The sequence below is a fragment of the Pan troglodytes genome, chromosome 4 (genome assembly GCF_028858775.2).
Source record: "Pan troglodytes isolate AG18354 chromosome 4, NHGRI_mPanTro3-v2.0_pri, whole genome shotgun sequence".
Classification (NCBI taxonomy): domain Eukaryota; kingdom Metazoa; phylum Chordata; class Mammalia; order Primates; family Hominidae; genus Pan; species Pan troglodytes.
Window position 1 is genome coordinate 135,843,404 of NC_072402.2, and position 27,990 is coordinate 135,871,393.

The following is a 27,990-nucleotide window of genomic DNA, read 5'->3' on the forward strand; positions in this document are numbered from 1 at the left end:
CATTATGCAAGATTGTCAAGAATAGATCCAAACTGGAAAGAAAGAAGTAAAACTATCTCTTTTCACAGATGGCATAAACCTACATGTGGAAAACCCTAAGGAATTTACAAGGAAGCCACTACAGCTAATAAATTCAGCAAAGATGTAGGTTACAATACACAAAAATCAACTGTATTTCTATACATCAGCAATGACAGTCCAAAAAAAATTTTTAAATCACTTTCATTTACAGTAGCATAAAGACAAATAAAATGCCAAGGGATAAATTTAACCCAAGAAGTGAAAGGCTTATACATTAAGAACTGTAGAACATTGCTGAAAGAAATTAAAGAATACCTAAATAAATGAGAAGACATTATTTTTCATGGATACGGAGATTTGATATTGTTAAGATGTCAATACTACCCAAAGCAATCTACAGATTCAGTGCAGCTCTTGCCAAATGTCCAACAAGCTTTTTTTGCAGAAATGGAAAGCCAATCCTCAAATTCATATGAAATTGCAAGGGGCTCTGAGGAGCCAAAACAATCATGAAAAAGAACAAAGTTGGAGGACTGACTTGTACTCTCAATTTCAAAACCTTCTACAAAGCTACAGTAGTCAGCACAGTGTGGTAATGACATCCTTATGCCAGACATGCAGACCAATAGAATGGACCTGAGAGTCCAGTGCTCTCTTCGGCAGCACATATACCAAAACTGGAATGATACAGAGAGATTATTAGCATGGCTTCTGTGCAAGGATGATGCACAATTTATGAAGCATTTCATATTTTAAAAAAAGAATGAGAATCCAGGAATAAACCCATGCATCTATGGTCAACAAATTTTTGACAATGGTACCAAGCCCATTGGTACCACTGGACTTGGAGAAAGAACAGTCTCTTCAACAGATGGTACTAGGACAATTGGATTTCCACATGCAAATGAATAAAGTTGGACCCCTATACCACACCATATACAAAAATGAACTCACAATGGACCAATGACCTAAATATAAGAGCTAAAACAATAAACATCTTAAAAGAGGCCAGTGACTCACACCTGTGATCCCAATACTTTTGGAGGCCGAGGTAGGAAGATCACTTGAGACCAGGAGTTCAAGACCAGCCTGGGCAACATAGGGAGACCCCATCTCTACAAAAAATTTTAAAAATTAGCTGGGTGTGGTAGTGTGCTCCTGTGGTCCCAGCTATTTGGCAGGCTGGTGCACAAGAATCACTTGAACCCAGGAGGCAGAGGTTGAAGTGAGCCGAGATGGCGCCACCAGACTCCAGCATGGGGAACAAAGACCCTGTCTCAAAAAAAAAAAAAGGAAAGAAAAAAAATCTTAAAAGAAAACATAAAGCACAGGGGTAAATTTTCATGACGTTGGATTTGGATTTCACAATGGATTCTTAGACATGACATCAAAAGCACAAGAAATAAAAGAAAAAATAAATAAATTGGATTTCATCAAATGAAAAATGTTTATACATTAAAGGACATTATCAAGAAAGTGAAAAGACAACCTACAAAATGGAAGACAATATTTGCAAATCATATATCTAATAAGGGTTTAACATCTAGAAATACAAAGAACTTTAACTCAACAAAAAGACAACCCAGTTTAAAAATGGGCAAAGGACTTCAATTTGAATAGACATTTCTTCAAAGAAGGTATACAAATGGCCAACAAGCTCATGAAAAGATGTTCAACATTAGCCATTAGGGAAATGCAGATCAAAACCACCGTGAGAAACCATTTTGTGTTATCTACTAGCATGGCTACAAAAAAAAAGAAAGATAGGTCGGGCGCGGTGGCTCACACCTGCAATCCCAGCACTTTGGGAGGCCAAGGCAGGTGGATCACCTGAGGTCAGGAGTTCGAGACCAGCCTGGCCAACATGAAGAAACCCTGTCTCTACTAAAAATACAAAAATTACCCGGGCGTGGTGGTGTTCGCCTGTAAATCCCAGCTACTCAGGAGGCTGAGGCAGGAGAATCACTTGAACCTGGGAGGTGGAGGTTGCAGTGAGCCCAGATTGCGCCTCTGCATTCCAGCCTGGGCAACAGAGTGAGACTCTGTCTCAAAAAAAAATAATAATAAATAAATAAAACACAGCAAGAAAATAATAAGTAATCAATAATTATACATATCTAACATGTATATAAAATACCTTCTAGAAATGTTTATTTTAAAAAGGTTCTCAATATTTGCAGTATTTCATTTATTTACTTATTTATTTTTTGAGATGGAGTCTCGCTCTGTTGCCCAGGCTGGAGTGCAGTGGCACAATCTCGGCTCACTGCAAGCTCCGCCTCCTGGGTTCACGCCATTCTCCTGCCTCAGCCTCCCAAGTAGCTGGGACTACAGGCACCCACCACCACGCCCGGCTAATTTTTTATATTTTTAGTAGAGATGGGGTTTCACCGTGTTAGCCAGGATGGTCTTGATCTCCTGACCTAGTGATCCACCCACCTCGGCCTCCCAAAGTGCTGGGATAATAGGCATGAGCCACTGCGCCCAGCTATATTCGCAGTATTTCAAAGACACAATGTCTTAAACATGAAAACTACAGACAATTTATAGAAAAAAAAATTTTTTTTTGAGATGGGAGTCTCGCTCTGTCACCCAGGCTGGAGTGCAGTGGCACAATCTCGGCTCACTGCAACCTCTGCCTCTGGGTTCAAGTGATTCTCCTGCCTCAGCCTCCTGAGTAGCTGGAATTACAGGCACATGCCACCACGCCCAGCTAATTTTTGTATTTTTAATAGAGACGGGGTTTCACCATGTTAGTCAGGCTGGTCTCAAACTCCTGACCTCGGATCTGCCTGCCTTGGCCTCCCAAAGTGCTGGGATTACAGGCATGAGCCACCACGCCTGGTGACAATATTCTTAAGTGTGAATAAAAATATTTCTTACCAAAGGATCTGCTGGTTTTTGCTTACAAAGCTCTGTGAGTCCTTCAAGCAGAGTTGGCATTATATGTAAATTTAAATAGTCCTTAGCAGCTTGTCCAATTGGAATGGGCTCAACAATCACTGCAAATACAAATGTATTCTCATTGATGCAAACATAATGATTAAATACTATACAATCATTAAAAAGGTTCTTTTTAAAGAACTTTTCTCTATTTTTTTATATGTTTCTTTGAGATGGAGTCTCACTCTGTTGCCTGGGCTGGAGTGCAATGATGCAATCTCAGATCACTGCAACCTCCTCCTGGGTTCATGTGATTCTCCCACCTCAGCCTTCCGAGTAGCTGGGACTACAGGTCCGCATCACCACACCCTGCTAATTTTTGTATTTTTATTTTTTTTTATTTTTATTTTTTGAGACAGAGTCTCGCTTTGTTGCCCAGGCTGGAATGCAGTGGCACGATCTCAGCTCACTGCAACCTCCAACTCCTGAGTTCAAGTGATTCTCCTGCCTCAGCCTCCTAAGTAGCTGGGATTACAGGAGTGTGCCACCATGCCTGGCTAATTTTTGTACGTTGAGTAGAGGCAGGGTTTCACCATGTCGGCCAGGCTGGTCTCAAACTCCTGACCTAAGGTAATCCTCCTGTCTCGGCCTCCCAAAGTGCTAGGATTGCAGGCATGAGCCACCATGCTTGGCCCTAATTTCTGTATTTTTAGTAGAGATGGGGTTTCACCATGTTGGCCAGGCTGGTCTTGAACTCCTAACGTCAAATAATCTGCCTGCCTCAGCCTGCCAAAGTGCTGAGATTACAGGCATGAGCCACTGCAACCAACCTGTTTTCTTTTTCTTTTCTTTATTATTTTTTTTTTTTTGAGACAGAGTTTCACTCTTGTCACCCAGGCTGGAGTGCAGCAGCACAATCTCAGTTCACTGCAACCCCGTCTCCCAGGTTGAAGCAATTCTCCTGCCTCAGCCTCCTGAGTAGAACCAGCCTCAGTTTTCAGTTGGGATGTTTCTCTTATTATTTAGACATAGGAGTTCTTTATATATTCTAGTTACAAGTTCTTTATATTATTTGGTGATATTTTTTCCCAGTCTGTTGCCTACCTATCTTTTCATATTTTTAAAAATTTAACTTTTTTTTTTTTTTTTGACACAGGGTCTTGCTCTGTTGCCCAGTCTGGAGTGTGGTGGTGTGAGCACAGCTCACTGCAGCCTCGAACTCCTGGGCTGAAGCATCCTCTGGCTTCAGCCTTCCAAGTAGCTGGGCCTGCAAGTGTGTGCCACCACACCCAGCTTTTTTTTTCTTTAAGTGTTTAGAGACAGGGTGTCACTCACTATGTCACTCACGCTGGTCTCAAACTCCTGGCCTCAAGCAATCCTCCCACCTCAGCCTCCTGAATAGCTGGATTTACAGGTGCAAACCACTGCTCCCAGCTCTTTTTTTTTTTTTTTTTTTTTTTTTTTTTGAGACAGAGTCTTTCTCTGTCGCCAGGCTGGAGTGCAGTGCCGCAATCTTGGCTCACTGCAAGCTCCGCCTCCTGGGTTCACGCCATTCTCCTGCCTCAGCCTTCTGAGTAGCTGGGACTACAGGTGCCCGCCACTAATTAGTCCGGCTAATTTTTTTGTATTTTTTAGTAGAGACGGGGTTTCACCATGTTAGCCAGGATGGTCTTGATATCCTGACCTTGTGATCCGCCTGCCTCGGCCTCCCAAAGTGCTGGGATTACAGGCATGAGCCACCGCGCCCAGCCTCTTTTCACATTCTTAATGATGTCCTTTGAAGCACAAAAGCTTTTAATTTGATTTAGTCCAATTTATCAATATTTTCTTTTATGGATCTTGCTTTTGATGTCATTTTAAGAAGTCTTTGTCCAACTCCAGTTACAAAGATTTTCTTGTTTTCTTTTAGATGTTTTTACATTGAAATCTGTGATTCATTTTGAGTTAATTTTTGTGTATGCTATGAAACAAGGGTCTAAGTTCTTTTTGTTTTTATGTGACTATCATGCTGTCCTAGCACCATATACAGACTTTCCTCAACTTACATGGGTTACATCCCAATAAACCCATCATAAGTTGAAAATATCAGTAAGTCAAAAACACATTTAATACACCTAGCCTATTGAACATCATAGCATAGCATAGCCTACTTTAAATGTGCTCAGAACACTTACATTAGCCTACAGTTGGGCAAAATCATCTAACACAAAGCAAATTTTATATAAATAACATTTTCTATATAATATACATATATTATGAGCTGGGCACAGTGGTTCACACTTGTAGTCCTAGCTCCTTGAGAGGCTGAGGCAGTAGGATTACCTGAAGCCATGAGTTTGAGACCATCTGGGCAACAAAGCAAGACTCTGTCTCTTAAAAAAAAAAAAAAGATATATATATATATCTTTTTTGGGGGAGGATCTCTTGAGGCCAGGAGTTCAATACCAGCCTGGGCAATATGGCGAGACTGCCTTTCTACAATGAAAAAATTCAAAAAGTAGCCAGGCACGGTAGTCTATGCCTCTAGTCTCAGCTACTCAGGAGGCTAAGGTGGGAGAATGCTTGAGCCCAGGAGGTCAGGCTGTAGTGGGCACCACTGCACTTCAGCCTGGGTGACAGAGAGACACCCTGTCTCAAAAAAAAAGGAAACCAAAATAGAATGGTTGTATGGATACTCGCCATTAATGTACACAGCTGAAAGCACCATAGTAAAGTCAAAAAACTGTAACTTGAACCATGGTAAGTTGGGGACTGTATTGGCAAGACCATCCTTTTCTCACTGAATTGTCTAGGCACCTTTGTTGAAAGTGAATTGACCATAAGTGTAAAAGTTTATTTCTAGATCCTCAACTCTGTTCCAATAATCTATATGTGTATCTTTATATCACTGTCACACCGTCTTATAATTGTGGCTTTGCAGTAAGTTTCAAAATCAGATAGTGGAAGTCTTCCAACTTTGTTCTTCTTTTCTAAAATTGAATTATTTGCAATTTTACTAAATTTTAAACTCAGCTTGTCAATGTCTACGTAAAAGTATGCATGGACTTTTAAAAGGATTACATTAAAATTTAAATTTTTTTTTTTCTTGTAGAGATGAGGTCTCACTTTGTTGCCCAGGCTGGTCTCCTACTCCTAGACTGAAGCAATCCTTCTGCCTCAGCCTCCCAAAGTGTTGAGATTACAGGAATGAGCCACTGCACCCAACCCAAAACTGTTAATTAATTTAGAAAGAATTGCCATCTTAACAATATTGAGTCTTCCAATCCATTAATATGGAATATCTATTTATTTATTTTAAAATTTCTCTCAGCAATGTTCTTTGTTTTTCAGTGTACAAGAATTGCACTTTCATTAAATTTATGCCTAAATATGGCCGGGCGTGGTGGCTCAAACCTGTAATCCCAGCACTTTGGGAGGCCAAGGCGGGTGGATCACCTGAAGTCAGGAGTTTGAGACCAGCCTGCCCAACGTGGCGAAACCCTGTCTCTACTAAAAATACAAAAAATTAGCTGGGCGTGGTGGTGGGCGCCTGTAATCCCAGCTACTCGGGAGGCTGAAGCAGGAGAATCACTTGAACCCAGGAGGCAGAGGTTGCAGTGAGTTGAGATCGGGCCACTGCACTCCAGCCTGGGTGACAAGAGCGAAACTCTGTCTCTAAAAAAAAAAAAAAAAAAAAAAAAAAAATTGTGCCTAAATATTATATTATTTTTAATGTCATTGTGAATGGAATTTTCCCTTTTTTACAGCTTTATTGAAGTATTACTCATGAACACAAAATTGCACACAATTAATGTATATAATTTTTTCTCAATGTGGGCAAATGTTTTATTCATATATTATATAAAGTTCATTATGCCAATTTATCAGGTACTAATCATTAAACAAAAATTTTTTTAATTTTTTTTTTTTGAGACATGGTCTTGCTCTGTTGCCCAGGCTGGAGTGCAGTGGTGCGATCTTGGTTCACTGCAACCTCTGCCTCCTGGGTTCAAGCAATTCTCCTGCCTCAGCCTCCTGAGTAGCTCGGATTACAGATGCATGCCACTATGCCAGGCTAATTTTTTTTTATTTTTAGCAGAGATGGGGTTTCACTATGTTGGCTAGTCTGGTCTCGAACTCCTGACCTCAAGTGATCTGCCCATGTCAGGCTCCCAAAGTGCTGGGATTACAGGCATGAGCCACCACCCCTGGTCCCCCAAATTTTTTTTAACTTATAAGTGTACTTAAAATTTCTTTTTATTTTAAAAGCATGTCATCCTTGCATAGGGGCCATGCTAATCTTCTCTGTATCATTCCAATTTTAGCATATGTGCTGAAGTGAGCACAACAAATTTTTTAATAGATAAGAAATATTGTATACATTTATTGTGTACATGTTGTTTTGAAATATGTAAACACTATGGAAAGACAAATCAAGCTAATTAATATATGTATTACCTCAAATACTTATCTTTTTTTGTGGTGAGAACACTTAAAATCTACTGTCTTAGCAATTTTCAACAACACAATACATTATTATTAACTATAGTCACCATGTTGAACTTATTCCTACTATCACAGGAATAAGTATCCTTTGATCAACATTTCCATCCCCTACTCTCTCTTGCAAGCTCCTGGTGGCCACCATTCTACTCTCCGAGTTCAAGTTTTTTTAGATTCCACATATAAGTGAGATCATGTGATATTTGTCTTTCTGTGCCTGGCTTATTTCACTTAATATAATGTCCTCCAGGTTCATCCATGTTGTCAAAAATGACAGAATCTCTTCCTTTTTAAGGCTGAATAGTATTACATTGTGTATATACACCACATTTTCTTTATCCATTAACCCACTGATGGACACTTAGGTTGATTCCATATCTTGGTTATTGTGAATAATGCCGCAATGAACATTATTGTGGTTCATTGGTGCAGGTATCTCTTCAAGATCCTGATTCAATTCTTTCAGATATATATATCCAGCAGTGGGATTGTTAGATCATGTAACAGTTTTATTTTTAGTTTCTTGAGGAACTTCCATACTGTCTTCCATAGTGGCAGCACCATTTTTAATCTCCACCAAATGTGTACAAGCATTCCAATTTCCCTATATGCTTGCCAATATTTACCTTTTTTTTCTTTTGATAATAGCCATCCTAATGTGTGAGGTGATATCTCACCGTGGTTTTGATCTGTATTTCCCTGATGATTAGTGATTTTGAGCACTTTTTTTTTTTTTTTTTTTTTTTTGAGATGGAGTCTTGTTCTTGTTGCCCAGGCTGGGGTGCAATGGCGCGATCTTGGCTCACTGCAACCTCCACCTCCTGGGTTCAAGTGGTTATCCTGCCTCAGCCTCCCGAGTAGCTGGGATTATAGGCACGTGCCACCACACCTGGCTAATTTTTTGTATTTTTTTTTTTAGTAGAGACAGGGCTTCACTTTGTTGACCAGGTTGGTCTTGAATTCCTGACCACAGGTGATCTGCCAGCCTCGGCCTCCCAAAGAGCTGGGATTACAGGCGTGAGCCACCACACCCAGCCTTAAGCACCTTTTCATATACTTGTTGGTTATTTGTATGTCTTCTTTAGAAAAATATCTATTCAAGTCCTTTGCCCATTTTTTAATTGGGTTATTTAGGGGTTTTTTGGATATTGATTTGTAAGAGTTCCTTATATATTTTAGACATTAACCCCTTATCAGATACATGGTTTGCAAATATTTTCTTCCCTGGAATTGTTTTCTTAATTTCATTAGCGAATTATTCATTTATTTATTTATTGAGAGAGTCTCACTCTGTCACCCAAGTGAAGTACAGCAGCGCAAATGCAGCTCACTGCGGCCTCGACCTGCTGGGCTCAAGTGAATCTCCCACCTCAGCCTCCCAAGTAGCTGGGACCACAGGTGTACACCACCACCCCCAGCTAATTTTTTTATTTTTGGTAGAGACAGGGTCTTGCCATATTGCCCAGGCTGCTCTCAAACTTCTGGGCTCAAGCAATCCTCCTGCCTCTGCCTCCCAAAGTGTTGGGATTACAAGTGTGAGCCACCACGCCAGGCTAGGGCTGAATAATTAATGAGAGAATAAAAAGAGTGTTTTCATGTTTCTTACATGGATGAACTTTAAGTTGTTTAAGTTTTCTCTCATCCTTGTTTTATTTATTTATTTGTTTGTTTGAGACAGGGTCTCACTCTGTTGTCCAGGCTGGAGCACTCTGGTGCCATCACAGCTCAAACAGCCTTAACCTCCTAGGCTCCAGTGATCCTCCCACTTTAGCCTCCAGAGTAGCTGGGACTACAGACATGGGCCACCATGCCCAGCTAATTTTTTATTTTTTGTAGAGATGAGATCTTGCTATGTTGCCCAGGCTGGTCTCCAGCTCCTGGACTCAAGTGATTCTCCCGCCTCAGCCTCACAAAGTGTTGGAATCACGGGTGTGAGCCACCACACCCAGATTGTATATTTATTTTCAAATATAATCATTTTGATAGCAGGGATATCTTCTTATTCAGCTTTGCATTTATGGCAAATAGTAGGCAACTTAATAAATTTGTTGAAGAAATGGAATATAGCAAAACTTTGAATTAGCCATTTATATTAAAAGGGAAAGGAGACCAGCCTGGGTAATGTAGTGAGACCCCATCTCTACAAAAAAATTTAAAAATTAGCCGAGCATGGTGGTACACACCTGTAGTCCCAGCTACTCAAGAGGCTGAGGTAGGAGGATTGCTTGAGGACAAGAGTTTAAGGTTGTAGTGAGCTATGATTGCACCATTGCATTCCATCTGGAGTGACATGGAGAGACCCTGTGACCACCCCCCAGAAAAAAGGGAAAGAAGAGAACATTACTTTTTTCTTTTCTTTTTTTTCAGACAGTCTCACTCTGTCACCCAGGCTGGAGTACAGTGGTACAATCTCAGCTCACTGTAACCTCTGCCTCCCAGGTTCAAGCAATTCTCCTGCCTCAGCCTTCTGAGTAGCTGAGATTACAAGCGTGCGCCACCACGCCTGGCTAATTTTGTATTTTTAGTAGAGACAGGGTTTTACCACGCTGGCCAGGCTGGTCTTGAACTCCCAACTTCAAGTGATCCATCCGCTTCAGCCTCCCAAAGTGCTGTGATCACAGTTGTGAGCCACCACGTCCAGCCAGCATTACTTTTTTCAAGGGTTAAGAACATGCCTTTGAATATCTTGATAACTTGCTTGAGTGAATCATCGTATAAAGTTTTGCACATAGTTGTTCATCAACTGCTAAGTAAGAGGACGCTCATACCACAAACTCTGAGTACTTGCTCCAAAGAACTTCACAGCAAAAGAGCTGCAATGTGCTAAGTAATTAATGATTTTATATTTATCCTACAACTTGCTGCTTCTCAAATGTCTAACTATATCTCTAAACTCATGCCTAGAGGATTAATTTAATGAGTAAAATCAAAGGCAACTGAAAATAACAGTTGGCTGGGCACAGTGGCACAGTGGCTCATGCCTGTAATCCCAACACTTTGGAAGGCAGGTGGGAGTATTGCTTGAGCCCAAGAGTTCGAGACTGGCCTGGGAAACATGGCAAAACTCCGCTTCTACAAAAAACTTGAAAAACTAGCCAGGTGTGGTGGTGCACACCTGGGGTTCCACCTACTCCAAAGGCTGAGGTGGGAAGATTACTTGAGTCTGCGTGGTCAAGGCTGCGGTGAGCTGTGATTGTGCCACTGTACTCTAGCCTGGGCAACAGAGTGAGAATCTATCTCAAAAAAAAAAAAAAGAAAAGAAAAGAAAGCGAAAAGAAAGAAAATTACAGTTTAGGAATATAATCCTATGAGTAAGAAGAGCTTCCAAATATACCTTCTATTTAAGATAAAATGAATTTTTATCCTGTTTTATTTAAAAGCTAAAGAGAAGTGAGGCATGATGGTTCATGCCTATAATCCCAACATTTTGGGAGGTAGAGGCAGCAGTATTGCTTGAGCCCAGGAGTTCAAGACCAGCCTGGGCAACGTAGTGAGATTTCATGTCTATAGAAAATATAAAAATTAGCCGGGCGTGGTGATATGCGCCTGTGGTTCCAGCTACTCAAAGGCTGAGGTGGGAGGATCACTTGAGCCCAGAAGGTCGAGGCTGCCGTGAGTCGTGATCACGCTACTGCACTCCAGCCTGGGTGACAGACTGAGACTCCATCTCAAATAGATAAATAAATAATAAAAGCTAATGAGCAAAAGTCTAATTCACTTGTAAGACTAATATAAAGTGCTACCACATTAAAAAGACCTCTCGCTGGGCACGGTAGCTCACTCATGTAATCCCAGTGTTTGGGGAGGCTGAGGCAGGAGGACTGCTTTGAGAAAAAATATATATTTCTAAAAGTAGTTTTTGTTTGCTTGTTTAAGAATCAGGGACTTTTCAGACTGTACAGAAAGGAGGGAAGCAGGTCTTCCCCTGGGAGGATGACTGAAAGGCCAGTGGAGAAAAGTTGTCAGCCCATTGTCAGGTCAGCATCAGGCCGTTACCGACCCTGTTGGCACTAAAAAGTAACAGATCAAGTATTCAAAATGTGAAATGTATTTATTTTGAATTCAGAAATTCAAACAACAGTGATACTGTTGTATCACATCAGTTATTCAAAACATGTGAAATCTCCAAAAAAAAGAAAAAATATATATCAGGAACTTTTAAATCTCCAAGACAGTTTTCTGTTTTATTTGAATGAATATCCAGTGGAAAATACTGAGGAACAGATCTAAATGACTTAGGGAAAAATAAGTCATAACAGGAAAAATAACATACTAAAAAAATCCAAAATTTTGCTCAATGCTTTGCATTTTTTTCCTTATAACAAAAATCACCAAATTTTATTTCTGCTCTAAAAATATTAAAAACAAACCAAAAACTTCAGTGTTCTTCCTCGTATGTCCACTTCTCAAAGGTTTACAACTTCTCTAACAGTAAGCAAACAAAAAAAGGGACTAGTTATTAATTTCTCAATTGCATGAGACTTTGTTAGGCAAACAGTAAATTGTTACAGAAGACGGTAAATCAAATGTAGTTTCCTAGAGAGACTATTTTTCTCATGTGTCACAAACTCTACTGAACCTTTCAGGATAACTAGAAAGAACTGTAACACAGAAGAATATGTCTAATGCAAGAGAAAAGAAAGAAAAAAGAATTAAGCTGGGTGTGGTGGCTCACACCTGCAATCCCAGCACTTTGAGAGGCCAAGGCAGGCAGATTACTTGAGCACAGGCATCTGAGAGTATGCTGGGCAATACGGAGAGACCCCATCTCTCCAAAAGATAAAAGAAAATTAGCTGGGCATGGTGGCATGCACCTATAGTCTCAGCTACCCGGGAGGCTAAAGTGGGAAGATCACCGGAGCCCAGGAGTTTGAGGCTGCAATGAATCAAGATTGTGCCACTGCACTTCAGCGTCGGCGACAGTGAGACACTGTCTTAAATTTTTTTAATGTTAAAAATAGATAAATAAATAAAAATTAAACACTTCTCAAAAGACTCCCTAAAGGGCACAATTTAGTTGTTAGGGAAATGTCAAGTTTTCCATTTGTGGCTTCAAGTTTTTAAGTAACTACAACTTGAAAACATAACAAAATATACTGGAAAAAAAATTCTTTTATCTTCCTTCCCAGCTATATCCGCAAAATAAAAGAAAAAGCAAACAATAAGGAGATGCAGTTGACAAGTTAGTCATCTGTAACTCACCTTCAGGAAACATAAAACGTATTTCTCTTTCCGCAGCAGCGAAGTCATTACTCCCATGAAGTGCATTCCTTAGGTCATCTGTGCCATAAATTGCCCTCAGACTAAAAACAAGTTAGAGATGACGTCCATCCAATCTAACGTCTATTCCTTACTTTATATGCATGCATTCCACTTAAGAATTTTACAAAAGCATTGCCACTTCTTACATATGAAAGCTTCACAATTTATGTCAAATTTAAGCTTAAATTTAAGCTTATCTATCTAGATAAGGATCAAATATATTTACGTCTGCCGGAGGAATACACTGAGAAAATAGGAGTTCTCTGGATGAAAACGTGGTGTTGTTTTGTGAGAAGTAAAAAAGCAATGCACATTCAAAAGTGCAAGAACTCAATATCTTCTTGTTTCCATACATTAGCAATAATGCTGAAAATTTGAATTTCTGTTCCTGTATTACCATTATTCTTTTAAAATACCATCCCAATTTTTCCATCTAAAAATCCTACTTCAGTGGCAGTTTAAAGGTTGAGAGAATAAGGGTAATCAACTATAAATCAGACATTCTCTGTTGCTTTTTCTGGTAGGTAGTATTAAAATAGACATTTAACACTTTAAAATGTAAAATGGACCCCCCAGGCCCTGCCCCCTCCCCCCCCCCGCCCCCCAAAAAAGTTGATTTTGGAAAACTTCCAAATAAAAAAAAAAATCCCCATTACAATGAAATCAGATTTTTTTTTTCATTTTCACAGATGGATTCCATTCCCTGCCATCCCCCAAACCCTGAAAATTACCTGTCTGGATGTGTCTCCTTCGCTACTAAGCTATTATTTGGTCCCAAAAGTTCTAACCAATAAGAGATGGCTTTATGTCTAGCTAATATCATGGCGACAAGTGGTCCAGAACTCATGTAAGCTGTTAAGTTGGGGAAAAACATTTTTCCATACTGTTCCACATAAAAGTTACTACATTGCTCAGGGCTGAGGTGTAGTTTTCTTCTCTATAAAAGACACAAAGTCAACAAAAGCATTTAAAATGACAGTTTCAATGATAGCTCATTAAAATCATTAGTAACTTGAAACTAGTACCAATCTGATTATAACTTCAAGGTTTATCTTTGTATTATGAAGAAAGAAAAGGATATAATTAAATGTATGCTGTAAATAAGATAGTAAGAGGAATTACTTAGCCTACTTGAGAAAAATTATGGCCGGGTGCGGTGGCTCATGCCTGTAGTCCTAGCACTTTGGGAGGCCGAGGTCGGTGGATTGCCTGAGCTCAGGAGTTCGAGACCAGCCTAGGCAACACAGTGAAACCCCGTCTCTACTAAAATTCAAAAAATTAGCCGGGCGGGCGGCATGCGCCTATAGTCCCAGCTACTCGGGAGGCTGAGGCAGAAGATTTGCTTGAACCCGGGAGGCGGAGGTTGCAGGGAGCCAAGACTGCACCACTGCACTCCAGCCCGGGCGACAGAGAAAAAGAAAAATTATTCCAGTTAGGAAGCCTCCCTCAGCATATGTTTTGTCAGTAACAAATTTATCGCATCTCCTTCTTAAAGTAAATAACACTTCAATTAACAAAACTGGACTTAAAAACATTCCAAATTCATGTTTCTCTATTTGTGTTACTATTTTGGGAGCTGGTCTCATTTTAGTACTTAGAAATAACAGCTAGGCACAGTGGCCCATGCCTGTAATCCCAGCATTTTGGGAGGCCAAGGCAGAAGGATCGCTTCATCCCAGCCAGGAGTTAGAGACCAGCCTAAGCAACGCAGGAAGACTTTGTTTCTATGAAAAATTTTAAAATCAGTCGGGTGTGGTGGTGTGCGCCTGTAGTCCCCACTACATTAGAGGTGGTGAGCCATGATAACACGACTGCACTCCAGCCTGGGCGATAAAGCAGACCCTGTATCAAACAAACTAACAAAAAAAGTAACATGTAGTATAATGATGCAGTAAAAAGTTTTTCATTTGAATGTGTGTTCTTTATTTTGGTTCTGTCATAAATATCTTGATTCACTGTAACATTAAGAAAAATTAGGCCAGGCATGGTGGCTGAGGCTTGTAATCCCAACACTCTGGGAGGCCAAGACAGGCAGATCACTTGAGGTCAGGGGTTCGAGAACAGTCTGGCCAACATAGTGAAACCCCATCTCTACTAAAAATACAAAAATCAGGCCAGGCGCGGTAGCTCACGCCTGTAATCCCAGCACTTTGGGAGGCCGAGGTGGGTGGATCACCTGAGGTCAGGAGTTCGAGACTAGCCTGGCAAACACGGTGAAATCCCGTCTCTACTGAAAATACAAAAAATTAGCCAGGTGTGGTGGCACGCGCCTGTAGTCCCAGCTACTCGGAAGGCTGAGGCAGGCCAACAGCTTGAACCCGGGAGGCAGAGGTTGCAGGGAGCCAAGATTGCACCTCTCCACTCCAGCCTGGGTGACAGAGCGAGACTCCGTCTAAAAAAAAGAAAAAAGAAAAATTAGGCCGGGTGTGGTGGCTCATTCCTGTAATCCCAGCACTTTGAGAGGACAAGGCAGGTGGATCACCTGAGGTCAGGAGTTTGAGACCAGCCTAGCCAACATGGTGAAACCCCATCTTTACTAAAAATACAAAAATTAGGCCAGGCGCAGTGACTCACGCCTGTAATCCCAGCACTTTGGGAGGCCGAGGTGGGTGGATCACCTGAGGTCGGGAGTTCAAGACCAGCCTGGCCAACATGATGAAACCCCGTCTCTGCTAAAAAAACAAAAAACAAAAAAAACAAAAAATTAGCCAGCCGTGGTGGCGGGCACCTATAATCCCAGGTGCTCGGGAGGCTGAGGCAGGAGAATCACTTGAACCCGGGAGGCAGAGGTTGCAGTGAGCCGAGATCGTGTCACTGCACTCCAGCCTGGGCAACAAGAGTGAAACTCCGTCAAAAAAAAAAAAAAATACAAAAATTAGTAAGGCGTGGTGGTGCATGTCTATAATCCCAGCTACTCAGGAGGCTGAAGCATGAGAATTGCTTGAACCCAGGAGGCAGAAGTTGTGGTGAGCCAAGATTGAGATAGCACCATTGCACTCCAGCCTGGGTAACAGGATGAGACTCTGTCTAAAAAAAAAAAAAAAAATTAGATGCTAGTATGTTTCTCAATCTGAAAGAGTATGAAACACTCTGGACAAATAGATGTTATTTCCTTCACAAATGAGACTATAAAAATTAATCAGGTTTAAAAAATCATGGTAGCTCAGTCTAATTTGAAACTCATGCTTTCTCTAGAAGCAGCTATTTTGAGTGCTTTTTTTTTTTTTTTTTTTTGAAACGGAGTTTTGCTCTGTCACCCAGGCTAGATAGAGTGGTGCAGTGGTGTGATCTTGGCTCACTGCAACCTCCACTTCCTGGATTCAAGTGATTCTCCTGCCTCAGCCTCCTGAGTAGCTGGGATTATAGGTGCCTGCCACCATGCCTGGCTAATTTTTGTATTTTTAGTAGAGACAGGTTTTCGCTTTGTTGGCCAGGCTGCTCTTGAACTCCTGACCTCAGGTGATCTGCCCACCTTGGCCTCCCAAAGTGCCAAGGGATTACAGGTGTGAGCCACCGCACCTGGCCTTGAGAGCTTTTAAAAAATTATTTATTACTGCTGGCCAGGCTCGGTGGCTCATGCCTCTAATCCCAGCACTCTGGGAGACCGAGGCAGGCGGACTGCTTGAGTCCAGGAGTTCAACACCAGCCTGGGCCACACGCAGAAACCCCGTCTCTACAAAAAATACAAAAATTGGTGGTGCACACCTGTAGTCTCAGTTAATCGGGAGGCTGAGGCACGAGAATTGCTTGAACCCAGGAGGCAGAGGTTGCAGTGAGCCGAAATCATGCCATTGCACTCCAGCCTGGGCAACAGAGTGAGACTTGGTCTCAAAAGAAAAAAAAAATTATTTATTACTGCTGTTTTTTCAATTCCACTAAAGGTGGGTGAGGAGAGAAAATGCTCAAAATATAACAGAGGGATTCAAAGTAGAAATCAAAGAACCTCTGCCTGCAGTAAGGATGATGAGAAAATGGAAATATGTCACTAAATGAAGGCTAAAAATCTCCATGATTATGGCAGAAATCTTTCTAAAATGTCTTAGATTTTCCTGAGAGTAAGTGTGAATTTTACCAAGTAACTCACCTCTTAAAGCCCTTTCCAAAATTCCGTGTTTCTGCAGGCTTCAGAAACTTGGTAAAATTGCTTGGTTTGTAGCAAGGGACCAAACCGCCCAGAGCAAGAAGTTTAGGAACACGCTTACCTAGGTGGCATAGCTCTGCTATGAATAGGACCCACTGGATTCTCACCAGTGAAGGGCCAGTTACTATGAAAAAGGTGCTGACATTTGTTCTCAAATTGAAATTCATACAGCGATTAAATAAAAGATGTGAGAAATTACAAGAGCACCTGATTTAGCATAATCCTCCATTCTATTATCTAAAATTAAGACATGAAACTATGATTATGCGTATTAGCGTTTTTTTTGTTTGTTTTTTCTTGCTGAGTTTAAAAATAAAATCTCATCTGTTGTAATGTAAGCCCTTATCTGCCACTTGCCCCTTAAAAAGCAGGGGAACCTACCTTCTGCAGGTATGCCAGCCAATGTAGCACAATTTTTAAAATTAAGGGTTCATCTTTTTTTTTTTTTTTGAGACGGAGTCTCATCTCACTCTGTCCTCCAGGCTTGAGTGCAGTGGCACAATCTCAGCTCACTGCGAGCTCCGCCTACTGGGTTCACGCCATTCTCCTGCTTCAGCCTCCGGAGTAGCTGAGACTACAGGTGCCCGCTACCACGCCCGGCTAATATTTTTTTTTTGTATTTTTAGTAGAGACGGGGTTTCACCGTGTTAGCCAGGATGGTCTTGATCTCCTGACCTCATGATCCGCCGCCTCGGCCTCTCAAAGTGCTGGGATTACAGGCGTGAGCCACTGCGCCCGGCCTTAAGGGTTCATCTTTAAATAAAATTGATACTAAATCAATTATTCCATTGGTTGCTTTAAAACTGGATCAGGTGAAATTTTTTGAAATTAGGTTGAATAGTCTACAGCCATACCACCCTGAACACACCCGATCTCATCTGAAATTAGGTTGAATATTTTCACAGAGAAGCAGTGATACCAAGTACTATCGGAACAGAACTCTTAGTTTGTAACAAAGGCAACACTGCCATCTACTGAAATGACATATCATTTTTCAGCTTTTCCCTTAAGTGGGACAGGAAAGCCTCAAGTTCATTGGACTCCCAAGCCTATTTTAAAAGCATACAGTGCAAAGGACAAAACTTGCATAATTTCACTTAAATTAGATAGCTTGAATAGTCAAATTCCTACAGACAGCAAGTAGAATAGTGGTTATCGGGGATGGGGAAGAGGGAAGCAACGAGTTAGCATTAGGTAGAGTGTTTCAGTTTAAGATGAAAAGGTTCTAGAAATGGACAGTAGTGATGGTTGTACAACAATGTGAATGTACTTAATGCAACTGAAATGTACACTTAAAAACGGTTAAAATGGTAAATTTTATGTTGTGTATATTTTACCGCAATTAAAGCAAAAAATGAAGGATGTACCATGGCTGCCTTTGCTCTGAAAGTTACTAACTAGGGAAAGTGTCATATATATTTACATTAAATTTTTTTGTTTGTTTGTTTTTTCTGGTCTCAGTACATTGCCCAGACAATCTCAGTTCACTGCAACCTCCGCCTCCCGGGTTCAAGTGATTCTGCAGCCTTGCCTCCTGAGTAGCTGGGATTACAGGCATGCGCCACCACGCCCAGCTGATTTTTGTTTGTTTGTTTTTTGAGATGGAGTCTTGCTTTGTTGCCCAGGCTGGAGTGCAGTGGTGAAATCTCAGCTCACTGCAACCTCCGCCTCCCAGATTCAAGCGATTCTCCTGCCTCAGCCTCCTGAGTAGCTGGGATTACAGGCTCCCACCACCACGCCCGGCTAATTTTTGTGTTTTTAGTAGAAATGGGGCTTCACCATGTTGGCCAGGCTGGTCTCGAACTCCTGACCTCAGGTAATCCACCCACCTCGGCCTCTGAAAGTGCTGGGATTACAGGCATGAGCCACCGCACCCAGCCCTAATTTTGGATTTTTAGTAGAGATAAGGTTTCACCACATTGGCCAGGGTGGTCTTGAACTTTTGACCTCAGGTGATCCACCCGCCTCATCCTCCCAAAGTGCTGAGATTACAGGCGTGAGCCACCACGGCCGGCTAATTTTTAATTTATACTTAACACTAGCCACTTAATTATTAAGTTTGTCACTTTTTTTTTTTTTTGTGACGGAGTCTCGCTCTGTCACCCAGGCTGGAGTGCAGTGGCGCGATCTCAGCTCACTGGAAGCTCCACCTCCCGGGTTCACGCCATTCTCCTGCCTCAGCCTCCCGAGTAGCTGGGACTACAGGTGCCCGCCACTGCGCCCGGCTAATTTTTTGTAGTTTTAGTAGAGACGGGGTTTCGCTGTGGTCTCGATCTCCTGACCTTGTGATCTGCCCGCCTCGACCTCCCAAAGAGCTGGGATTACAGGCGTGAGCCACCGCGCCCGGCCGTCACTAAATATTTTTTAAAATATGGACTTTTTTGGCCGGGCATAGTGGCTCACGCCTGTAATCCCAGCATTTTGGGAGGCCGAGGCAGGTGGATCACAAGGTCAGGAGATCGAGACAATCCGGGCTAACACAGTGAAACCCCGTCTCTACTAAAAATACAAAAAGTTAGCTGGGCGTGGTGGAGGGTGCCTGTAGTCCCAGCTACTCGGGAGGCTGAGGCAGGAGAATGGCGTGAACCTGGATGGCGGAGCTTGCCGTGAGCCGAGATTGCGCCACTGCACTCCAGCCTGGGCGACACAGAGCAAGACTCCGTTTCAAAAAAAAAAAAAAAAAAAAAGGACTTTTTTTTCTTTTTCAAGACAGAGTCTCCCTCTGTCGCCCAGGCTGGAGTGCAATGGCACGATCTTGACTCACTGCAACCTCCGCCTCCCGGGTTCAAGCAATTCTCCTGCCCCAGCCTCCCCAGTAGCTGAGATTACAGGCACGTGCCACCACACCCAGGTAATTTTCATATTTTTAGTAGAGACGGGGTTTCACCATGTTGGTCAGGCTGGTCTCCAACTCCTGACCTCAGGTGATCCACCCGCCTTGGCCTCCCAAAGTGCTGGATTTACAGGCATGAGCCACTGCACCCGGGCAAAATACAGACTTTTAAAAAACTTAAATGGGACGCCTTTATCTGTATACTTCATTTATTTTTTCTAAAGTTAATGGGTAATATAATTACAGGATTCAAAAATTCAAAGCAATACAAAAAGGTATATACTGAAAAATCTTATTCCTATCCATTTCCTAATCTACTCAGTTCTTCCTTGCCCTCAATAGGCAACCCTTTTTAAATGTTTATTTATTTCCCCAGAATTCCATATTTCAAATATTGGCAAACATGAATATATTACTTTGTCTCTATCACAAAAGGTTGGTACACATGATTTTGTGTTTTTTTGCTATTTTGTTCTTTTTGCTACACACTTTGCTTTCTTCCATTAACAGTACAGACAGGTTCCTCATTCTTCTATTTACAATTAGTTGCATATTATGCACTTTGATGGGTTTTCCAGAGTTTATTTAGTCCTGTCTCCCAATCTCCCAACCTGGGTTATTTTCAATCTTTTGTTGATAAGTAAACAATGCTGCAAAAAATAACCTGCATATATATCACTTCATATTAATACAGGCACCTACTGATGGGACTAAACAGGGCTCTGCGCATGACAGGTAGTAAGAGCACAAGGAATTCTATAGGACAGATTTCCAAGAGCAAAACTGCTGGATCAAATGGTAAGTCCATCTGTTGTATTGATAGATAACTGCCAGATTCCCTTTGATAGGGGTTGTGCCATTTACTTTTATATTTTTGCCAAATGGAATCTCAGTGTAGTTTTAACTTGCTTTTTTTCCCACCTAAAGATTGAGCATCTTTTCATATATTTAAAAAATGTTTTTCCTTTTCTGTGACCATCCATCTGTTCTGCCCATTTTTCTACTAATTTATTTTTATCTTTTTCTAGGAGCTCTTTATGTATCAGGAAGACAAGCCCTTTGTCTATGAGTTGCAAATCTTTTTCCCAAGTTTGTTGTGTTTTGACTTTGCTTATGGTGTTTATTTCATTGTGCAGAAATTTTTTGTTTATATAATCTTTTTTTAAATTAAAAAAAAAATTTTTTTTTTGAGAGTTTCGCTCTTGTTGCCCAGGCTGGAGTACAATGGCACGATCTCGGCTCACGGCAAACTCCGCCTCCCATGTTCAAGCGATTCTCCTGCCTCAGCCTCCTGAGTAGCTGGGATTACAGGCATGCGCCCCCACGCCTGGCTAATTTTGTATTTTTTAGTAGAGATGGGGTTTCTCCATGTTGGTCAGGCTGGTCTCAAACTCCTGACCTCAGGTGATCAACTCACCTTGGCCTCCCAAAGTGCTGGGATTACAGGCATGAGCCACCGTGCCTGGCCTTGTTTATATAATCTTATCAATCTTTTCTTCCATGGCTCCTAGACCTTAAGTCATAACAAAAAAAAAAAAGGCTGTCCTACTCCAACAACAAAATAAATCCATTATCTTTTCTTCCTGAACTTACATGGTTTAATTTTTTTAATATGTAGATCTCGGGTTTATTTGGAGTTTATCCTGGTATATAATACTTGATCCAAATTTTTCAGTGGCTACCAGTTTTCCTAACATTTACTAAAAAGTTATTTACCTGAGTCTTTAATCATATTAAATACTTCCTAACACTTTCTTGTGCCATCCCTACTGTCGGACTCCACCTGTCCTTCGAAGCTCAACTGAAATTCCGTATCTTTTCTGAAGATTGATATTTTCTCTTTATTTATTTATTTATTTTTTTTTTTGAGACAGATCTCCCTCTATTGCCCAGGCTGGAGTACAATGGCATAGTCTTGGCTTACTGCAACCTCTGCCTCCTGAGTTCAAGCGATTCTCCTGCCTCAGCTTCCCAAGTAGCTGGGACTACAGGTGCACGCCACCACGCCCAGCTAATTTTTGTATTTTTCATAGAGATGGGGTTTCACCACATTGGCCAGGCTGGTCTCAAACTCCTGACCTTATGATCCACCCATCTCGGCCTCCCAAAGTGCTGGGATTACAGGCGTGAGCCACCGTATCCGCCATTTTCTCTTTATTTTTAAAAATACTGACTGAATAAGCAATATGACACTGTATAAATGGGAGAAAATAAAAAATTGGAAGTTCGAATAAGAATACTATAAAAGAGGCCAGGTGCAGTGGCTCACACCTGTAATCCCAGCACTTTGGGAGGCCGAGGCGGGTGGATCACGAGGTCAGGAGTTCAAGACCACCCTGGCCAACATGGTAAAACCCCGTCTCTACTAAAAATACAAACATTAGCTGGACATGGTGGTGCATGCCTGTAATCCCAGCTACTCAGGAGGCTGAGGCAGGAGAATTGCTTGAACCGGGACCTGGAAGGCAGAGGTTGCAGTGAGCCGAGATCGTACCACTGCACTCCAGTCTGGGCTACAGAGGGAGACAATGTCTCAAAAAAAAAAAAAAAAAAAAAAAAAAAAAACTATAAAAGAGGAAGATTAAAAATATTCAATTCTATTTGATTATCCTTAACAATGCTATTTATATTCACTTTCAAACCCCTAGAATGACAATGTTTACTAATTGCAGAACATAAGGCTTAAAACATTAAATGTTATGCCATAACTGAAAAAAGTACCAATAGCCTAAAATTCCATCAATAGAAGATCAAGTAAATAAATTGTAGTTCTAATACACAGGGAAATATTACACAGAAATTAGGAAGAGTGAGATCAATTCAGATGCAATGATCTGGAATCCTATCTGAGGGACTCTGTAAAGGGGTCAAGGGAAAGGGACTGTTCTGTTTTATGGGGGGAAAATGTTTATAAATGCATAGAAAACTCCTGGAAGAACAGAAAGTGTTAAGTGGTTGCCTCTCTCTGGAGCCTGGGACTTGGGGTAAAAGAGGACAGGTGAAGGAAAAGTCCATTTTATTTCTCATTTTACATCCTTTTAAAAACTATCACATATAACTTTTATACTTAGAAGAATAAACTTAAATTTAATGCTGAACACTAAGGGTTTAAATGGGTAGGCACATTTACATAAGCATTTTTTTTTTAAGGGCAGAGAGGAAAAAAGCATGAATCATCATACCCAGAAGTTACCTGAACAATGGTGAATCCGGATCTAAGAATAATATCTTGTATCTCCTCCTCTTTGTCAACAATATCTGGTTTGATAATGGCCAGAGTTTTTTCTACATATATCTGAGGTGGAGGCATTGATATCTCCATTATGGCTTTTCAGGGCACAAATTGAGAGTTTCTTAACAGGTATCAACTGCAATGACATGCATTTCCCCCCACCCCCATCGCAAATTCAATGTAATTATGATTAAGAATAGCAATAGTAGGTACTTGATTTTATTAACTGATGAAGGTAGAAACTGCCATGTTTTTCTATATACAGGGTCTCAATAATAGGATTCCTACTATGTCCAAATCGAGCCCCGGCTTTTCGTATACGATGTCACCAAGACAGGAAGGACTATGGGCTCACATAACCAGAGGCCAAGGGGCGACCCGAAGGCCTGGAACCAGCAACAGCCCCAGGCAGCAGAGGGCGGTGGGGCGGGTGGTGGGGGCTCGAGGGGGCGGTAGAGCGGGTGGTGGGGGCTCGAGGGGGCGGTGGCTGGTGGGCAACCACACACCATTACAGCGGCGGGTGAGCGGCCTCGGCCAGCTGCCTCTGTGAAGCGACCCTGTCCCGCAGGGACCTCTCTGTGCATAGGGTCAGGCTAATTGGAAAGCAGGGCCTCTAGGTCCGCGGGGACTTTCCGGGTTGCACCTGCAAATTCTGAATTTGACCCTCTCTAAGTACTCACCTCAGCGGCCGTCCTCATATGCTACAACTTGTTGCTAGGAGACCTGAAGCCCCAGCGTGGGGACGGTGGCTGCAGAGAGCCAATCCCAGCAAGGAACCTTGCAGCTTCTGGCCAGTTTGTTTTAACCAAAGGGAGCCAGCCAGTCACTTTTATTCTCCTTGTGAATCTTAGAGCACTAGATGTTTTCTGACATTTTACTCATAATTTATCTTATTTCATCCTTCTTCCCGTTTGAAGGATGCTTCAATTATCCCTACTCTATAAATGATAAGAACCCCTCCCCCAACCATTCCTTTCCAGGCGGTATATGTAAATGACCCGTGTCAGATACCTTCATTTCACCAGATGATGCTGTGCCCTCTATGCCCAGCTTATCTGGTCATTAAAAAGCAATATTCCTATTGTGTAAATACATTTATTTATAGAGTAAAAGGCTTAGAAAAGATCTAATGGAATTGTCTTTAAATCAAGCCGATGGAACAAAGATGTGGGCAACATTTATGGCATAAATCCAAACCTCAGCTTCCCCTTTTTTTCTTTATATTATGTCCACATGCATCTTTGACTCGTTGGTTGTGAGTTAAGGTATTATTCTTGTTGGAAAAGAAAATGAGGGACATGGCAAAGAAGTACCAGGATCCTCTCTAGGTCAGAGTTCCGCGAGAGATTCAAACTCTAGAAAAAGTCAGGATAGCAGCTCCAGGTTAGAAAACAGGTTTTCCATCATCCACTGGGTTAGCTGGTTCTCCTTCCAGGCTACTTGAGCCTTTTCTTTTGTCTAACCAGATATTCAGTACCTAAAGGGTTAAGGAACACATAGCAAGCTATTATGAACCTTAAACACTAAAGTATTGCAAGTTTATTTTTTTGGCAAATAGACTCAACTATACTTTTTTCTTTAAAGTATGATGCTACCCAGAAAAGAAACCCACAAATGTCTTCTAGCTACTATATCTTATCCCCTAAAGATGGGAAAGTGTGAACGTACATTAATAACAACAGATGAAGCAACCAAAAAATACACAGTGACTCCAGCCTCTTTGGAGTTTAGCCCTTGACTTGAGGCTCTGGAAGCGGGAATTCCCATTACTTGTCTATCCTCAGCTCTCTTGAGAGCTCTTCACTGCTGCCTGCATTCCTAGACTACTTCACTATCAGAGCTGGACTTACTGAGGCTCAGGGTTTTCCAAACCAGCAGGCACATTATCAATCCTTCAGGGCCTTACTCACCTTTAAAAATAAACTCTGAGAACACAGTCACCTCGAAATCACCTTTATTCTCATAGGCGTTCTGAAATCAAGATTCCAGAGGCTACAGGTATCTGCATACAGTACCTGAATCTGCTCCAGGACTTCTCGCCGCATCTCCACAGCCATATGGTATACATGATGATCAGAGTCATTGTACATTACAGCATTTTGGAACATCAGCATCAGGTCTCGCAGGAATTGGGCCATGGTGCGAATCCGACCCTTAGAGAGATTTCTCTTCAGGCTAGTTAAGTCCATGGGTCTGCAGGTGGCCAAGAAAAAACAAAGAAAATCAAACCTTCATGTGGAACATATGATAACCTAACACGTTCTCTTGAAGAACTAACCAGTTCTTAATGAAAACAGTAGCAAAGATAACAACCCTCATCAGATAATAAAATAGCAACAGCAGTTAATATTTGCCTGTTTACAATAGGCCAAACACTGTATTTCTATACTAACTCACTTAATCCTCTCAATAAACCTGTAAGGTAGGTATCATTAATATCTCTTTTTTTTTTTTTGAGTCGGAGTTTCACTCTTGTTGCCCAGGCCGGAGTGCAATGGAGCAATCTCAGCTCACTGCAACTTCCACCTCCCAGGTTCAAGCAATTCCCCTGTCTCAGCCTCCAGAATAGCTGGGATTACAGGCGTGCGCCACCATGCCCAGCTAATTTTTGTATTTTTAGTAGAGATAGGGTTTCACCATGTTGGTCAGGCTAGTCTCGAACTCCTGACCTCAGGGGATCCACCTTCCTTGGCCTCCCAAAGTACTGGGATTACAAGTGTGAGCCACCGCCCCTGGCCTTATTATCTCCATTTCACAGATGAAGAAATTGAAATCTAAAGAGGTTAAGTACTCACTGAAAGGCACACAGCCTGAATTCCAATTCAGAGGCAGCCTGACTCCAGAGCCCACAGGTCAAGCCACTATATTCTACTATCAGAGGAGGAGTGCTGGCCCCAGGTATCAAAGTTGTAAAGAGCACCAATCATCAGTTTATCACACAGTAGTTATTTGCTGTTTACAATGTATAGTCATATATTATTTCATCTACTTCTCTTACTGCACAAATAAAAAGCTAAGAATAATTTTTTTCTCCTTTCATGGAGATGAAAAAAGGATCAAGTGAATATTAAGACAATATTAATGAGACACAGAAAGTAGATATATAAGAGAAGGCACAGCAGTGTAGAAAGAAGACTGAACTGCAGGTAAGAATCTGGGGCTTAGTTCTAGCTCTGCTATTAACTGTTGGTTGATCACGAGCAAGTCATGACCAAGCACCTCTGAGCTTTAGTTTCCTCATTCCTAAAGAAGTTTGTCTCTGCTGTTTGAATGATGGTATCATTGTCTCTGCTGTTTGAATGATGGTATCCCCTCCAAAATTCATGTTGAAACTTAATCCCAAGTGCAACAGTATTAAGAAGTGGAGCCTTTGGGAGGTAATTAAGTCATGAGTGCTCTGCCTTCATGAATGGGATTAGCATCCTTATAAAAGGGCTCCATATCGAAGAGAGTGCCCTCTTATCCTTCTGTCCCTTCTGCCATGTGAGGATACAGCATTCGTCCCCTCTGCAGAATACAACAACAAGGCATCATCTTAGAAGCAGAAGCAGAGAGTAACCCACCTCACACACCAAAACTACCAATGCCTTGATCTTGCACTTCCCAGCCTCCAGAACCAAAACAAAGAAACATAGATTTCTATTATTTATAAATTATCCAGCCTGTGGTATTGTGCTATAGCAGCACAGACTAGTGACTCTCCAAAGGTCCTATCATGATCTTTTACATTCTATTACCATACAGGTTTATGACAGCATTTTAGATGACCTATGCTATAAAAACCCAAAATAGGCCGAGCACAGTGGTTCAAGCCTGTAATCCCAGCACTTTGGGAGGCCGAGGCAGGTGGATCACGAGGTCAAGAGATTGAGACCATCCTGGCCAACATAGTGAAACCCTGTCTCTACTAAAAATACAAAAATTAGCTGGGCGTGGTGACGTGTGCCTGTGGTTCCAGCTACTCAGGAGGCTGAGGCAGGAGAATCACTTGAACCCGGGAGGCGGAGGTTGCAGTGAGCCGAGATCTCATCACTGCACTCCAGCCTGGTGACAGAGCAAGACTGTCTCAAAAAAAAAAAAAAAAAAATCCAAAATAGGCTAGGATTACCTGCCTGTAATCCCAGCATTTTGGAAGGCTGAGGTGGGAGGATTGCTTGAGACTACGAGCTTAAGACCAACCTGGGCAATCTAGTGAGACCCCATATCTACAAAAAAATTAAAAATTCCTCCTCAGTGATATTCTGAAGAAAAATAAAGTTATTAATAACATTTCAAACAAAGAAAATATTTTATTATAATAAAAATTTCAGGCCAGGCACAGTGGCTCACACCTGTAATCCCAGCACTTTGGGAGGCGGAGGTGGGTGAACTGCATGAGCCCAGGAGTCTGAGACAAGCCTGGGCACCATGGTGAAACTCTATCTCTACAAAAAATACAAAAATTAGCCGGGCATGGTGGCACACACCTCTAGACCCAGTTATTAGGGAGGCTGAGGTGGAAGGATTGCTTGAACCTGGGCAGTTGAGGCTCAGTTATCCAAGAAATGTGCCACTGCACTCCAGCCTGAGCAACAGAGACCTGTCTCAAAAAATAATAGTAAGTAAAAATTTAAAAAATAATAAATTTAAAAATTAGCTAAGTGCAGTGGCACATGCCTGTAGTCCCAGCTACTCCGGAGGCTGAAGTGGGAAGATTGCTTGAGCCCAGGAGGTCAAGGCTGCAGTGAGCCATGATTGCACCACTGCACTCCAGCAACAGAGTGAGACCCTGTCTCAAAAAAAATTTTTTTAATAAAAAATAAAAATAAAATCCCAAAATACTGAGAGGTGAAGCTGGCTGGGCTTCCGGGCTGGGTGGGACTTGGAGAACTTTTCTGTCTAGCTAAAGGATTGTAAACACACCAATCAGTGCTCTGTATCTAGCTAAAGGTTTGTAAACACACCAATCAGCACTCTGTAAAAACGCACCAATCAGCGCTCTGTGTCTAGCTAAACATTTGTAAATGCACCAATCAGCGCTCTGTGTCTAGCTAAAGCTTTGTAAATTCACCAATCAGCACTCTGTAAAAACGCACCAAAAAAGGTTTGTAAACGCACCAATCAGCACTCTATAAAAATGGACCAATCAGCACTCTG

The 27,990-nt window shown here is 41.7% G+C and overlaps 2 protein-coding genes, 1 non-coding gene and 1 pseudogene across 36 annotated transcripts in view; 1 reads left to right on the forward strand and 3 right to left on the reverse strand.

Annotated features, from left to right (window-relative positions):
• NME5 (NME/NM23 family member 5) overlaps positions 1 to 23,622 on the reverse strand; it is a 58,943-nt gene extending 35,321 nt beyond the window's left edge. For 5 of the 15 annotated variants that reach the window (XR_010157012.1, XM_016953885.3, XM_016953883.3 and 2 more), the window contains exons 1-5: positions 23,535 to 23,622; positions 22,816 to 22,949; positions 13,380 to 13,585; positions 12,589 to 12,689; positions 2,905 to 3,023 (exon numbers count right to left, since the gene is read on the reverse strand). Coding sequence is in view for 14 of the 15 variants with exons in the window: in XM_016953885.3 (XP_016809374.1) it covers positions 2,905 to 3,023; positions 12,589 to 12,689; positions 13,380 to 13,585; positions 22,816 to 22,944 (555 nt within the window). In the remaining variant the exon portion in view is untranslated. Of the gene's footprint in view, positions 1 to 314; positions 699 to 1,924; positions 2,064 to 2,904; positions 3,024 to 12,588; positions 12,690 to 13,379; positions 13,586 to 22,815; positions 22,991 to 23,067; positions 23,292 to 23,534 lie in introns of those variants that run through there. The other 10 variants (XM_024356752.3, XM_024356749.3, XM_054685190.2 and 7 more) reach the window with 9 other exon arrangements.
• Positions 669 to 776, forward strand: LOC112209299 (U6 spliceosomal RNA). The gene has a single exon (XR_002944046.2). It is a non-coding gene; the product is annotated as a U6 spliceosomal RNA (small nuclear RNA).
• Positions 7,129 to 7,229, reverse strand: LOC112209266 (U6 spliceosomal RNA; annotated as a pseudogene).
• Positions 23,623 to 23,929: 307 nt separating the features above from the next.
• Positions 23,930 to 27,990, reverse strand: part of BRD8 (bromodomain containing 8) — a 38,870-nt gene continuing 34,809 nt past the window's right edge. For all 20 annotated transcript variants that reach the window (XM_063810726.1, XM_063810725.1, XM_016953891.4 and 17 more), the window contains 2 exons: positions 24,870 to 25,047; positions 23,930 to 24,331 (listed from right to left, as the gene is read on the reverse strand). In XM_063810726.1, the coding sequence (XP_063666796.1) occupies positions 24,239 to 24,331; positions 24,870 to 25,047 (271 nt within the window). In that variant the 3' untranslated portion in view covers positions 23,930 to 24,238. The remainder of the gene's footprint in view (positions 24,332 to 24,869; positions 25,048 to 27,990) is intronic.